The 16,312-nt window shown below is 44.2% G+C and overlaps 1 protein-coding gene across 2 annotated transcripts in view; it reads left to right on the top strand.

Annotated features, from left to right (window-relative positions):
* The window catches only part of LOC310752473 (ovostatin-like), a 48,881-nt gene that overhangs the window by 19,915 nt on the left and 12,654 nt on the right, over positions 1–16,312 (top strand). For both annotated transcript variants that reach the window (XM_083592835.1, XM_083592836.1), the window contains exons 14-24: positions 191–339; positions 1,233–1,382; positions 2,577–2,747; positions 3,922–4,045; positions 5,263–5,353; positions 5,783–6,011; positions 9,404–9,530; positions 10,261–10,352; positions 12,506–12,557; positions 13,376–13,459; positions 15,263–15,439. In XM_083592835.1, the coding sequence (XP_083448961.1) occupies positions 191–339; positions 1,233–1,382; positions 2,577–2,747; positions 3,922–4,045; positions 5,263–5,353; positions 5,783–6,011; positions 9,404–9,530; positions 10,261–10,352; positions 12,506–12,557; positions 13,376–13,459; positions 15,263–15,439 (1,446 nt within the window). The remainder of the gene's footprint in view (positions 1–190; positions 340–1,232; positions 1,383–2,576; positions 2,748–3,921; positions 4,046–5,262; positions 5,354–5,782; positions 6,012–9,403; positions 9,531–10,260; positions 10,353–12,505; positions 12,558–13,375; positions 13,460–15,262; positions 15,440–16,312) is intronic.

The raw sequence follows: 16,312 nt of genomic DNA, 5'->3' as shown, positions 1-16,312 counted from the left end.
TGAAAGACAATCCCATCCCCAATTATTTTGCACATCATTTGGTTCCATCTGAGGGGAGACAGCAAGACCACCAATGCCAAGGTCCCGGTGGGGCTTCCGTCTTAATTTTGTATGCAACAGTCAACATTAGCTCATCAGCTTCTCTTGACCTCTTTCCTTGACTCCTTTAATTTCATGTTTTTCCTCACAGCTGGACGATATAGCAGATTCTCAATCCCACTGATGATTGACCAAAAAGCAGCTCCCAGAGCAAGGCTGCTGGTTTACACTCTGCATCCTCATGGCGAGCTGATCGCTGATAGCATCTCTTTTGAAGTTGAAAAGTGCTTCAGAAACAAGGTAAGAGCTGATCAGTCTGTTCCCCACTCGAAGTAAAGAGTGTTTTCTATTCCTAACTCTCTGTTTATGCTGACAAGGAGTACAAAAGTCAAATAGGAAAGGTTTATTGCAAGTGGAATGGTTGGCATGTCTTATGGATGGCTGAAAATAAGCTAAAAGTAGCAATGTATCTTGGCTAATGAACCTTTTGCATGATTTAAAATCCTAATGAGACACTGTGGCGTTTGCCTCCTAGGTTGGGTCATAAGGAAAGGGTTAAAATGGGTGTGATGTGATTGGCCAGTGAGAATGCAAGGGGGGAGTTGAGAATTGAGGTTTGGGAGTTGAAGAGGGAAGAGGGAAGAGGGAGGATTAGGCAGTGGGTTAGTCGAGCTGTATTGTGAGAGAGTGAGAGGAATTGTTAGGTTGAGTCAGATAGATAGTTGGGAATAATCAGTTTGGAGTTGTTAGGAACTAAGATTTAAGAAACTGACAAGAGAAAAATAAACTGAAACCATACGCGTGTTCCTGCATTTAAAAATAAACTTGATTATTTGTTAATGTTACATCTGTCTGGACTCCGTGTGTCCCCATGAGAAGCGGGGTGGTGGCAGCGAAGAAAGCAATCACAGTGGTGGCACAGGGTCAATAGACCATAAACGTCCGGGGGCCCTGTGTGATCGCCACAGTCACTGATGGCGTGTACCTAATCTGAGAAGAGCTCATGCCATGTTATAAAGTAGTGAACTATGGTCATACAGTCCAGACATTGTATCTTGTGATAATTGCCAGGGGAATATACAGCTGTTAAGTAGGCTTTCACAACAGACAGAATAGCTATGGGTGGGGACTGTACAACAATAACTTCTGAGATGATCCCCTGACAGATATCTGACATCTCCATTCAATTCCAGGTCAGCCTGCAGTTCTCTAAGAAAGAAGCACTGCCAGCCTCAGGCATTGGCCTTAACCTCAAAGCTGCCAGCAACTCCTTCTGTGCCCTGCGGGCTGTGGATAAGAGCGTTCTGCTTCTGAGGCCTGGAGAAGATCTGACTCCCGAGAGCGTGAGTCCTGGATTTTTGATGCACCTTCAACCCAGAGCCATTCCAAGTATTAGGTCTCCCTTCAGTGGTCCCACCACTGAAAGCCACCATCTATAGAAATGAGCACAGAATCAGGTTGTCTACTCCTCTGGCACCAGAAATCCTCCCCTTGTGTTGTATTCAGAAGTATAACTCTGTGGGAAACCCTTAAAGACCCACTTGTATTTTGGTCTGCTTTATCCTGAGTTGTTCTGTTCTAGACATATTTTGGGGTGACAGAATCCTTCAGAACTCTGTGTGAGCATAAGAAGGAGGAGGTAGAAAGAGAGAACCTTGAAGAATGATTTTTTTAAATGCAGCCTGTTTATGATTTTGAGAAGGTTTAGCTAATAATACCAAATTCCTTTGGGGCTTCCAGAGATCGTTACCTGAAACCAAGAACAGAACAGGCATGTTATCTTTCCCCACCGGAAACTGGGAAGCAAGAGGCTCCTTAATGTGGCCAAGTACCAAATTTTTCTAGAAATTTCTGTTCATTGATCTTCTTGAGGGTGGCCCATACATTTTCCTTGACACACCTGCAGCAGGATGGCATTTTCTGCAAATGTTTTTCAGAGAAAAGAACACTAATGATAACCATATTTGCTTATGAAGCTATTCAGTTCTGCAGGGAATGAGAAAAAGACTATTACAACCAAATCTAAGTCAATAGGCCTGCATGAAATTTCTTTGACTCCTCATCCCAGCTGTGGGATATAGGAAAAGGTGCAATATTCTACTGTGCACTGAAAAATATTAATTAAATAGGTCTTGCTAATGAAAAGCTTTGACTACGTTGTGTTCCAGGCATGCTTCATCCGCTGAAGAAAAATCAGAAGAAATAGATTTCCACTCATATATTAAGCCATTAAAGGGCACGCAAAATAAGAATGATTTTACCTATAAACCTTCAGCATCTCCATAACTGGAATGCCCATCTTGATGTTTGCTGCTCGGTGCTTTTTTTCTAAAAAAAAATATGTTTAGGGGCATTCTCATTTTCCTACTCATATTGAAATACTGCCCCTCAATGAGGCCAAACTTAGATTCACAAAATGTTTAGAGATATGCATATCCCTGCGTCCCCTCAGAAAAAAAGCACTGCCACTACTCCTGTAAGGCAGGCTTTTATGCTCCTCCAGGTCTCATCTGTGTTCATTATTCATTTCTCACCAGGTGTACTCTCGCCTTCCTTATCAAGAACTTTATGGCTATTATTTTAATGGGTTGAACCTTGAAGATACCCCTGAAGAGCCATGCGTTGAGCTGAAAAATACTTTCTTTGATGGCCAATTCTACATACCTGTGAATGTGACTGATGACGGATATGTCTATGACGTTTTCAGGGTATGTTTGTCTCTATGCTTATATTGGGACTGGCACTGCTGCTTTTGGGGAAGGCAACCTGTATATGGCTAGTACTGAAAACTAGTTATGATCTAGAGCAGAGCTGAGCATGAGTGGTGCTCTTTTAAGGTAAAGATCCCCAGCGGGTGGTGCTGTGGGTTAAATCACAGAGCCTAGGACTTGCCGATCAGAAGGTCAGCGGTTCGAATCCCCGCGACTGGGTGAGCTCCCATTGCTTGGTCCCTGCTCCTGCCAACCTAGCAGTTTGAAAGCACGTCAAAGTGCAAGTAGATAAATAGGTACCGCTCCGGCGGGAAGGTAAACGGCGTTTCCGTGCCCTGCTCTGGTTCGCCAGAAGCAGCTTAGTCCTGCTGGCCACATGACCCGGAAGCTGTACACCAGTTCCCTCGGCCAATAAAGCAAGATAAGCACCGCAACCCCAGAGTCGGCCACAACTGGACCTAATGGTCAGGGGTCCCTTTACCTTTAAAGGTCCCCTGGACAGTTAACTCCAGTCAAAGGCGACTATGGGGTTGTGGCACTCATCTCGCTTTCAGGCCAAGGGAGTCGGTGTTTGTCCACAGACAGCTTTCCAGGTCATGTGGCCAGCATGACTAAACCGCTTCTAGTGCAACAGGACACCCTGACGGAAACCAAAGCGCACAGAAACGCTGTTTACCTTCCTGCTGCAGCGGTTCCTATTTATCTACTTGCACTGGTGTGCTTTTGAACTGCTAGGTTGGCAGGAGCAGGGACTGAGCAACGGGAGCTCACCCTGTCACAGGGATTTGAACTGCTGACCTTCCAATCGGCAAGCCCAAGAGGCTCAGTGGTTCAGACCACAGCACCACCTGTGTCTTTTATTATAGATCGCCCTTGTATTATAGATCATCTCTTCCTGAAATAGATGGATTCAGTTTTCATGAGCAAATGACTGTAGCAATGTAATCAACACTGGTCATCTAACAACACTTTATCCCCTTAAGCCCAGTTAATAAGTTATAAAAGTATGTGAAGAACCAGTGAGGTGGCCTGAAATATGTGTGCTACTCTGGATAAATAATTTACCTCACCTAGAAAGAACCATATTATCAACGAGAAGGTCTTAGAAAGTGTGGTAGGTTTGGTTGTCTAAAGAAATCAGTTAAACAGCATTTTATCTATTCCTTTTAAGAGCTTGGGTCTCAAGGTTTTCACCAACTCCACACTACAAAAGCCCGTTGTATGCCAAAGTGACTTCGAATGCAAGAAGATTTCATCTGATTATCCTGATAATGAACCTCGTATTATGGATGAAGGTTAGAAAAGGACTCGTTGCAATGTTATAAGGGTGATGGGTTGTTCTGTTTTAGGCTGATTGTTTTGGTGGAATACCCTTCACATAGGGATGGCGAGAGCGTTCTCCCATCCTTATCACCTGAACCAGAGCCTATCCGCAACCTTACAAGTTGTGACGATTTGCTATGCAGCAGGCGAAACCCAAATGGCAACAGCCAATCAGCCAAGTGGGAAAATTCCTGCCATGCCCCTGTCCCAATGACAGACGACACAAGATGGCATAGCAAGGTCAAGCGCAAAACCCTAAAAGTAGGGAGAGATGGGCGGGTGTTCCAAATGCACACGCTGAAAGAGGAAGCTCTGGGTCACGTGCAGGGGCATAAACAGGTACCTCAAACCGTTTGGACTGCGTCCCATTGTCCAGATTGCCCCCAGCTACGAGGGACCTACCAATCGGGTGTTGTGGCTGACCTATTGTACGCACCCACAACACAGAGTGTCGGTTTCCAGGTCTCACCACAATACGTGCCCTCTTTAAGGGAGGACCCGATTTATCAGCGCAGATGGTGTCCTGGTAGCGCATTGCAAGGCATAAAATAAGATTCAGCCTCCCTCCAATGTTTTGCTTTTTTAAAAAAAGAAAATGTCTAGACTCACTATTAATTATCAAAACCATAGTGATATCATGATGGTTGCCCCCTTATTAGTTATACCCACACTGAGAGACAATCGAACTAGATTGTGAGCAGCCGGCATCGGGATTGTGGGATTCCAGCTGAGATCAGGGCGAGAGCAAAGTCTTAATGCCCCCTGCCTCTCATGCCACGATCTCAGTCTAGTTCAGGGGACAGGACCCCACCACACTGGTAATTTGTTTAAAAGTCTACCTCATATTACAAATGTCACATCTCATTTGGCCGCAACAGACATAGGAGCCACAGAGTTTCTGATAAAGGAAAAGAAATCCCTTGTTGAAGGCTATCACTATTTCCCAGATTTAGAAATGGTGACATTTTATTTTGCATAATGGCAGCAGTAGTGTGCCATGTTGATGTATCATGACCCTTAGAGCTGGCAAAAGGAGGTTATTCATAGTTTCAACATCATTCCTGCTTGATGTCCTTTTAATGTGAAGCATTAATTTCACCATTAAACACTAAACCTCTTCAGTACTATTTCTGTTATAGAAGCCAAACTCCCTTTTCTCTCATCATCTTGTCCTTTCTTTGTTTTTCAGCAAAAGTTGCTTTTGGTGCTGCAGCTGGGGGTACAAGCACATTGAGAACATACTTTCCTGAAACATTCTTTTGGCAGCTGCTTTGGGTTGAGTGAGTCTTTCTACTATTCTATCTTGTTATTTTTATTTTCATTTTCTGGTTTCCGTTTAAGAGTCCTTGTGTGAAAAAAAAGTTGAGAGAATTATTAGAACCTCATTTAGCTGGATAATCCTTTCTTCATTATGGTTTTTATTTTTAGATATTTGGGCAACTTGTGGGAAAAACACACACGCACACTCAAGTGCTGAAGAGCCCTGCACTGTACTGTATGGGATATTTATTGTATAAATTTGGGAGCTGTTACTGATAGCAATAGCTTTCAGTGGAAAATCCATCCACAATATTTTTATTTTAGTGTATAAAGATATTTGGGGCATATGCATACTCTTAAATGGTATGAAGCTTATATTAGTAACCAATTTAATTGTAGACATAGATCCATGCGAAAAGAGTCTACAATTTTGTCCTCTTATGCTTCAGTTCTAGTGGGAAAGCCAATCTCTCATACACCGTGCCTGACACCATCACTGAATGGGAAGCCAATGCATTCTGCATGAACGACAACATTGGGTTTGGCCTCTCACGAATTGCCTCCCTGACAGCTATTCAGCCATTCTTTGTTGAGCCGGCTATGCCCTACTCCACTATCCGAGGGGAAGAATTCCTTTTTAAAGGCAATGTCTTCAATTTCCTGAAAGACTGCATTGAGGTACGTTCTTCTGTCTCCAGTTAGTGCTGTTAAAACCTAATACAGGGTATGAAGTGCAGGTGGGTTCCCATGAGGCAAGACACAGCGATAACAGCAAGAACCTTTATTGAACTACATAACTGGGAAACAGTTTCCTGAGAGCCAGTGTGGTGTAGTGGTTAAGAGCGGTGGACTCGTAATCTGGTGAACCGGGTTCACTTCCCCGCTCCTCCACAGGCAGCTGCTGGGTGACCTTGGGCTAGTCACACTTCTCTGAAGTCTCTCAGCCTCACCCACCTCACAAGAGTGTTTGTTGTGGAAAGGAAGGGAAAGGAGGTTGTGAGCCGCTTTGAGACTCCTTTGGGTAGTGATAAAGCGAGATATCAAATCCAAACTCCTCCTCTTCTTCTTCTTCTTCTTCTTCTTCTTCTTCTTCTTCTTCTTCTGCCTGGGCCACTCCCATTCCCAACATGATTGGCTGTCTAAACTTCCAAGCTTCAAATCACAACTCAGAGTTCAAGGGCCGGTGGCAGAGGCCCAAATCCAGAATGCTTAGACCAGACTCAAGCTCAGGCAAACACAGACCACTGAATACATAACAGGGTAGCAAAACACAGAAGTGGAACACATTACAGAAACCCTGTCTCTGCAGGCAAATTTTATTTTTTTTAAACTTGCTTCAGCTGCTATTATGACTTGGCATCTTACATAATTTAGGAGAGCTGGAACTGAAGAATCCACAATCCTTTACTCATCATTCACTTTCCTTGGGTGCTTTCCTGTTCTATCTGTGAGCAGGACCTCAGAGGGCAAGAGGAAAGTCTAAAGAGAGAGGGCCAATCTAGCTAAAATGCAGCCAGTCATTCAGACAGGGCAAATACGTATTTGCTGCGTAGTGTACCTGACTCCAGGAAGTCAGTATGTTGCCTGCCCTGGAGGGGGCTGCACACTCCCTAAAGAAGCAGGTGAGTAGCCTGGCAGTGCTCTTAGATCTAGCGCCGTTACTGGAGACTCAGAAGTCCTTGGTCACTAGGGGTGCCTTTTACAAGATTCAGCTGTAAGACAGTTACAGTCATTCCTGGATTGTGATCATCTGAGCTCTTGACATTTTCTGGTCCAGGAATGCAAGTTGCAAGAGTAGGAATCAATCAATCAACCTTTTATTTGACCGTCAGTCAGAAAAAAAGTACATTTGTCAATACACAGTTAAAACATCCAGGAAGATTTTAGAACTTAGCCAACACTAAAATGGGCTAAACAGATAGCCCCATATCAATACAGTCAATTATAGTCTTGCGACGCTTAAAAGCTAAAAAAAGAAATTTGGCCACCAAGGAAGGTATAGCTCTAGTGACATTATTCAGCAAGTGTAAAACCTGGTTTTCTCCGGGTAGGAAGCTAAATTGACATAGGTGTGGGTCTATAAAATTTTGTCTAAGCTCTGCATAAGAAGGGCAAGTCAAGAGAATGTGTTCGGTGGACTCAACCACACCCATGGTGCAATGACAGGTTCTCTGGGCGTATGGTACTCCCCTGTACCTTCCCCACAATATTGCAGAGTCAAGGACATTTAATCTAGCCGCTGTAAGAAGTCTGCGGTATTCAACATAATGGATTTCTGCAAGGTAGGGGGCTGGTATGGTCCGATAAATCTGGTCCCCTAGGAACATCCCTGGTTTTACCAGGGCTATGTCCTCTTGTCTAGCAATGTCACTCAGTCTCCGGGAGATCACAGCTCTAGCTTGATTGTACGTGCAAGAGTAGGAAAAATGCCTTGTAATCAGTGATGGATTACCAAATAGGCAGAGTAGTATATGCCCCCCCCCACACCTTTTATAGGGGCCCTGTGACAATGGATCAAAATAATATCATCATCATCATCATTTTATTTGTATGCCAACTTTCCATAGAGCCACTTCCGGCCTGCCCAGGTTTCAGCCCCCGCGAGAGCAGGGGAATCCCGGCCGCGTCGTCCACCCAGCTAGCCAATCGGGTGGCTGGGGGGGCATGGCCTGCCCTATTTAGGGCCGGCGCGGCCGAGGCTCGCCCTCTTTTGCCGGCTAGCCCCCACGTTTTCCCACCCTCCCTCCCTTTAGATAGGTTTCTGACTTTGCTATGGACTTCGGTCTGTCGCCGCAAGGGGCATGGTAGGAATTTTTCCCAATTGGCAATTGACAGCCATTTGGTTTTTCGCCTACCTCGTAGCAACTCGTCACAACTCCCTGGCATTGGTGGTTAGGCATTGGTAAGAAGGGGTTAAGAGGATGTGGGGGGGAGGAACGACACCACCTCCCCCCAGTGAAGGGTGGTCCGATAAAGGACTCCGGGGGGCGTGGCCCTGTCCGAAGCCTATGGAGGTGTGGGCCTAAGGCACGCCCCCGAGCGGTGACCCGGGGGAGCTCCTAGTCGACGTGCCTCAGCAGGAGACTCCCCCTCTATGGTGTTAACCCTTCCCATGTCTCCAGCAAATGGGCTGGAGCCGGATAGTCGATAGGACCAATGCCTAAGCCAATGCCTCTCATTCCTGAATTCAATAAAGTTGTGACCTAATTCGCCCATTTAACCTTAAATTATGGTGTCTGGTGTCTTTATTTATCCTTGGTGGGGGGCGGGAACTCGCCACGCAACTGAAACTATGCTCAGGGCGGCTTACAACATGACAAGATTTACATAATTACAAACTTAACAGAAGTCATAAACAATAAATAAAACACTTCAAAAAGTACACAACCAAATGGAAACAATTTCCACGTAAATCATAAGATCTAAAACTAAAGATACAGCAACAATATCAATAACAGCAACAGCTCTCTCAACTCCCCATAAACAATACTCCAGCCCAAGAATCTGTTCAACAGCCTCAGCTTTTGTAGCTGGAGTCAGTCAGCACTCCACTCTCCAAGGCCAGATTTGATCTTGAAAGAAAATGACAATCAAGCTTTCTTAGTTCAATGTTATTCCTCTACATAATTTGTGAGGGGGGGCGGGTCTTGAGATTTCGATTGCCATGGCGACTTCACAGGGTGAAATCTGGTACTGCTTGTAGTTTGCTCCCAAGTCAAGATAGCAGTTGTACATTCTAGGTTTTAATTGGCACTTGACAGCTCCTTATTTTATATTGTTACACACCACCCCAGTCTCCAAGTGGTGTGTGATTCCAGGAACAGACTGTGTGCCTTGCTGATGGCCTTTGTGATGCGCCATTACCCTATCTTTTGCGTTCTCTTAATGGTCCATCTCTTCAGGTGATTATTTCATCAGGAAGCCAGCCTGGCTTTTTTTAAAAAAACAACAACAACATGTCTTATATTTTAACATGCTAAATTCAATGTCTGGCACCCCAGAAGTAGAAGGGCAGCCCAGGCGACTCCACAAACTTACAACACTATTGTCATTGTTTTCCCTGCTCTCAGATAGATGTTAAGCTGGAAGAGTCTCAGGATTTCAAAGCAGAAAAGCTGTCTCCAGGGAACAACTCCGTAAGAATCTGTGCGAATGAAACACAATCCTACACCTGGAGAATTACCCCTCAAAGACTGGGTAATCATCTTCTCTTGCAGAATTTTGCAATTTTAGCTTTCCTCTGAATTTCTTCAATTTCTCCCCAAATTGCAAGTTAGAAAAATAAATAAATGTATTTTTAATGAAATGAAATGATAAATGAAACTGAAAACCCTGATAATCCTTATGGCTTCGAGCAAGAAACAAGCTGCTACTGTTTACTGCTAGGAATGCCCTATGTACATTATAAATGATTTGTATATTAGTTATCTAAAACATGCAGCATACAAGGGAATATATATGCTGCTCTTCTTGCTTCAGTGCCATGGCGGTGACAATTTGGACTTTACATGTAAGTTTGTGGGTTTTTTGCCGGTTATTTTTTATTGATTTTTCATAATTTTTAACATATGTCACCAGATTAATACAAATTAAATACAAAGATTTGAGGAGTGAGGTTATTACCCCTCTATTAGTGTTCATGCCAGGTCACTCAACCATTGCTACTGGGTCCTTTCTTTTAGTAAATCAAGATGATCAGGTGACAGCAAAAACTGCAAGGTTTTTAGCAGGGGCAATTAGAATAAGATTGATGGTTGATGCAAACCTCCAAAATGTATTTTGTATAGTTAAGTTTTTACCTCTATCTTCAGTACATTTTATTATATTGCTATGGCTAGTGGCTGGTGCAAATAAAGATTCTTCTGATTCTGAATACAAACTTAAAAGCTGGCCGATATGTAAGTTTTCTTTCCATTCCTTCTTTCAGGTATGGTGAATTTCAGTATCACTGCTGAAGCCAAAGGAACTGAGCTGAGCGCAGGACGAAGGGACACCGTGATCAAGCCACTTTTGGTTGAGGTAAGCATGAAAAGCTTGGCATCTGCAAGAGATGGAAAAGGGTTTTGTGGACCACAGTGGTGCACATTAACAACCAGTGTCATTTAGCAGTGGAGAGGTTGGAGTTGGAGCTGCAAAGGTTTTCAGGCAAAAGGACTGTAAGGCTTAGATCTCTCTCACACACACGAGACGACTCTGGAAGTTAATTACTTCAGATTTATTAGTCAAATAAAAAAGTCCCGGTCGGAGCTCAGCTAATCTCCGTCCTCCTCAGATAGCACAGTTGCCGGAACTGAGCTCCGCCCCCTTTCCCCACAACAGGAAAACCTTCACCTTCTCTTCCTGTCCTTTTCGCGCTTCTTGGCCAGGGTGCTCCCTGTACTTCTGTATCTGTGTCACTGTCTGAGCTGACAACTTGCATTCTTTCCCTGTGTCCAGAGATCAAGTTACAGCTGCTCCCTGCTGCTGCTCCCTCCCCTCTGCATTCCGCGCTTATCTGTTCTCGCTCTATGCCTACGTTCTCATTCCCTCTCAGTGAAGGAACATCACTGACATCCACCATCCACCATCATAAGGGGACGCAGGTGGCGCTGTGGTCTAAACCACTGAGCCTCTTGGGCTTGCTGATCAGAAGGTCAGCAGTTCGAATCCCCGTGACGGAGTGAGCTCCCGTTGCTCTGTCCCAGCTCCTGCCAACCTAGCAGTTCAAAAGCACGCCACTGCAAGTAGATAAATAGGTACGGCTGTGGCAGGAAGGTAAACGGCGTTTCCATGCGCTCTGGCTTCCATCACTGTGTTCTGTTACGCCAGAACTGGTTTAGTGCTGCTGGCCACATGACCCAGAAAGCTGTCTGTGGACAAATGCCGGCTCCCTCGGCCTGAAAGCGAGATGAGCGCCGCAAGCCCATCAGTCGCCTTTGACTAGACTTAACCATCCAGGGGTCATCATCATCATCATTTCATTTGTATGCTGCCTTTCCAATGCTCAAGGCAGCTCACAATATTAAAAGATTTACATAATTGCAAACAGAGCAAAGTAGTCATAAAAATCAATAAAACACATCAAAAACTACATAACCAAACTGAACAATTTGCACATAAAAACACAGATACAAAAAATTAAAATCAATAACAACAAAAACTCCTGATTAAACTTTTCCCAAAATACCCCAGTCCTTGCTGGGCAGCAGCAGCAGTTCTTATGAAGCCTGTCAGGCCCCACCCTAGGCCAGGTGGAGAGAGGCAGGAACAGGGCCTTCAGGTTCCCAGCAAGTCCAGGGAAGCTACAGTGATTTGGATGCTGAGAGGATGTCTCTGCCCCACCACACCAGCTGATACTGGTGGTAAAAGGTAAAGGGACCCCTGACCATTAGGTCCAGTCGTGACCGACTCTGGGGTTGCGGCGCTCATCTCGCTTTATTGGCTGAGGGAGCCAGCGTACAGCTTCTGGGTCATGTAGCCAGCATGACTAACCCGCTTCTGGTGAACCAGAGCAGCACACAGAAATGCCGTTTACGTTCCCGCCGGAGCGGTACCTATTTATCTACTTGCACTTTGACGTGCTTTCAAACTGCTAGGTTGCCAGGAGCAGGGACCGAGCAACGGGAGCTCACCCCGTTGTGGGGATTCGAACTGCCGACCTTCTGATCAGCAAGTCGTAGGCTCTGTGGTTTAACCCACAGCGCCACCCGCGTCCCGATACTGGTGGTATATGAGCACAAATGCAGCTATGGAGAGGAACAGGTCCTTACAAGGGGTCACCCAGTGTGTGCATAGGTTTGGCATGATGCATTGTGGAAGCCTAGAAGTACATGGGTGGAAAGCAGAAGCTAGCTGACAGTCCCGAATGAGGAGGAATAGATAGCAAATTGTTCCTCCACTGGTATGGATTAATTGAGACCTGCAAACTGGAGGGGCTTCAAATGGAGCACAGGAGAACTTTGCATGCAGCTAATGGATGCTCTGTATTAGTCTGGCTTCTGTTGCTATCTAATTGCAAGCTTTATGTTCTTTTAAACTGTGGGGGGTATTGTTTTCATATTTGTTCATTATTACGTTGGGCATTTTTGAGCTTTTATATGCCCTGAGATCCTTGGGTGGTGTAGAAAATGGATGGATGGATGGATGGATATGCATTCTGTATTGTTCATCTTACCGTTTCCTCTGTCATCCAGCCTGAAGGCATCAAGAAGGAGGTGACCCAGAGCTCTCTGATCTGCGTAAAAGGTATGCACTACATGCATAGAATGAAAATTCAACATTTCCATAATTGTTTTTAGACTTTGACATCCATTTATTTGGTTTTACTTCGGCAGGTGTAAAATACAGAATTGCACCAGCTGCCAAACATGTTTGTTATAGTTGAATTTTCTGTTACATTGTTGGCTGCCTTAAATATATATATTATTTTTTAAAAGGCAGAACAGAAATACTATAAATAAAAATATCCAATATTAATACCATTACTTCTTAGCTTCAAGTACTATTTGAGAATAATAACCTGACCCACAGCAATCCTGAGCCTTAAATAGCATTGTGTCCAATGCAATGCATTTAAAGCACTTTAACAGTCATTATTGTTTTATTGTTATTTATTAAATTTCTATACCGCCCTGTACTTGCAGGTCTCAGGGTGGTTCACAGGATAAAATTGCAATATAAAAACACAAAATACACAATCAAAATAAAAACAAGAACAACCCAAGAACTTTGGCCTCTCCCAAGGAGTCCTGGGAACTGTAGTTTAAGGGTGCTGGCCTCAAAGAGCTAGAATTCCCAGCATCCTTAACAAAAGACTGTTTCCAGGATTCTCCATGACTGTTGAAGTGGTATAATAATGTTTTAAATGTATAGTGTAGATTAGACCTAAATACTGAAGTCAAATATTCACTGGCTATCCAATTATAACTGGGGGGTAAATTAATTTCAGCTCCATTACCCAGTTTCTTCACTTAAAAGCTATGACAATGGCTCCCATGCTATATGAAGAATGTTGAAAGAGGACCCACATCGAGTCCCCATTATTTATTGCTGTAAATCCTTAGGTACACCAGTCTCTGAAACAATAACCTTGAACTTGCCTTCAAATCTGGTGACTGGATCAGAAAAAGCTTCACTTTATGTCCTTGGTAAGTTCTCAGAAAGTTATCATACTTGAAATTTTTCTTTGCTGTTTTCGCCTTGTGTAAGATTGTTGTGACATTTCATATCTGATGTAATTTTTTTTTCTGGTATGGCATTGCTCCATCAATATACAGTTGTACCTTGGTTGTCGAACAGAATCTGTTCCGGAAGCCCGTTCAACTTCCAAAAACATTTGACAACCAAGGTGCAGCTTCTGATTGGCTGCAGGAGCTTCCTGCACTCAATTGGAAGCCGTGTAAGCCACGTCGGACATTTGGGTTTCAAAGAACATTCGCAAACCAGAACACTCACTTCCGGTTTTGCGGCGTTCGGGAGCCAAAACGGACGAGTACCAAGGCATTTGACAACCAAGGTATGACTGTAATTGTGAGGTGTCTCCCCTAAGTCATTGCTTGATCTGAAACACAGCAGTCTTCAGCACCCCTGAGTGTGCAGAGAAAGGCAAAAGTTGCCGCTCATTCTCCCTTGCCATTCTAACATCAAACCTCCTTCCCAACACACACGTACCAATTCCCTTCTTTACTCTGTGCTTAGCCTGGAGTTGTATATTTATAATGAACCAGGAATTAATTACAGACATGATAGTTGGCTGGGGTAAAGATTTGGTTTGGACCCCATTTTGGTGCTTCAGAAAAGAGCAATGTTTATCTTGTAGCCCTTGGGAGACCGTGATTTGGCTCACTAGTATTGTAGAGATTTCTTCCCCTAATGGTTACGCCTTTTTAAACTTTGACAGAATTGGATAAAAATTGCAGATATTCTAGGTGGGGGAGAACTAGAGGGGATTTGCTCTGTGCCCTGTGATTTTGTGGACAATCATTTTATTATGAAAACAGCATCCATTGTAGAGGGAACAATCAGGGTGCCAACTTGAATAAAATATTGGAGACCAGCCCCACATAATCGATCACAATATGCAGCTCACGCACGCCATTTGATTGGAAATGCCCGTCAACTTTTGGGGGCCCCAGCCCCCTCAATTATTTTATGGGGTGGGGCTGAAGGCTCAGCCCTTAGGAGTTTGTTTCTATGTGACATGCAGTGCATACATGCCCATATTCTTTTTTTTAAAAAAAACTTTTTATTCAAAATTAAAACAAAACATATTATCCAGAAACATATCATCCTTATTTCCCCCCCATTTTCCCTCCCTCCCCCCACAGAACCCACCCCCACCCCCCAACGCCCCTCAGTTCCAGTCTTTGATTTCTCTAGAAATGCTGTTTTCTGCATGTTATACAGTTGTATGGATCCTCAAACTATTTAGCTGATTATTATCAATAAAAAGTTTGTGAATGTTTATTCAAAACCAGCCAAGGAGTCCAGTTCGCTTTGTTGTGTCTTCAAGTAAAGGGTTCCCATTCATCCTTAAAGTCACAGTTATCCTTGTCCCGTAGCTTGTATGTCAGTTTTGCCAGTTCTGCATAATCCATCAATTTTTCTTGCCGTGATTGTTTAGTTGGGCTTTCTTCAACATCCTTGTGCTATTAAAACTCTCACAGCCGTTGTCGCATACATGAATATGTTTTTCAGCTTTTTTGGCAGATCTTTCCCAACAATCCCTAATAAAAATGCTTCAGGTTTTTTAACAAATGTTAAATGGAACATTTTCTTCAATTTGTTGTATATAATTTCCCAAAAAAAATTAATTACCTTACAATCCCACCACATATGATAAAATGTCCCCTCCTTTTCCTTACACTTCCAACATATATTTGAACTAGCTTTGTACATTTTCCCTAACTGCACTGGTGTTGTTTAAATGCCCATATTCTTTTGCTCCCAAGGTGACATTCTGGGCACAGCCATGAAGAACGCTGAAAATCTTCTCCCAATGCCCTATGGTTGTGCGGAACAGAATATTGCCATGTTCTTGTCCCATTTATATATTTTGTTCTACCTGACTGATACAAAGCAGTTGACAGAAGAAAAAAAATCCAGGATCATTCGAAATTTAAATGCTGGTGAGTACTTTCAAAACTGACACTGTGAATATTTGTAACGGCATCTGCCAAGTCGCTCTTTCATTTCAATGGCTGCAACGTAGGCAGCCATACATGTTTAGGCACATGAAGGTATAGCACGAGCACAAAGAGGGCGCTGGCATGTTCTGTCAGGTTGAGCACATTTCATGAAACACCTTTTGCATAAAAGATATGCTTTCCCATGCATTCGCCAGTACAATATGCATTTTGTACGATATGCACATTGTGTTGCAAAATCTAGAGGAGTGCATCAACCCAGTTGGATGGGTGCAGTACAAATACCGTATTTTTCGCTCCATAGGGCGCACCAGACCATAGGGCGCACCTAGTTTTTAGGGGGGGAAATAAAGGGAAAAAATTATTTCTGTCTTGGCTACAGCTGTCTTGGCTACAGCTGTCTTGGCTTCTTCTTTAGCCACGCACAACCTCTCCAGCCGGGAGAAGCTGTGCGCCGCTTTGTTTTTAGCCGCGGGGCTGGGACGGGGGAAGCCCGAGCTTCCCCCGACCCCAGCCCCCAGAACAGGCTGCTATCCGCAAGCCTTCGGAGCCCAGCGGGAACTCCCGCCGGGCTCCAAAGGCTTGTGGATAGCTGCCTGAAACCTGGAGAGCGAGAGGGGTCGGTGTGTACCGACCCCTCTCGCTCTCCAGGCTTCAGCGAAAGCCTGCATTCGCTCCATAGGACGCACACACATTTCCCCTTCATTTTTGGAGGGGGAAAAGTGCGTCCTATAGAGCGAAAAATACGGTAAATCATCATCACCACCATCTCATGGGGAGCTGCGTAACAATTTGCTGGCAAGTTTGGGGCACATCAGGTCAGTGCACTGTGGAAAGCAGACTGAATAGATTTCC

This window comes from Podarcis filfolensis (assembly GCF_964270895.1).
Source record: "Podarcis filfolensis genome assembly, chromosome: 17".
NCBI lineage: Eukaryota > Metazoa > Chordata > Lepidosauria > Squamata > Lacertidae > Podarcis > Podarcis filfolensis.
The sequence above is the reverse complement of the archived record's forward strand: the minus strand, read 5'-3'. Positions and strand labels throughout refer to the sequence as shown.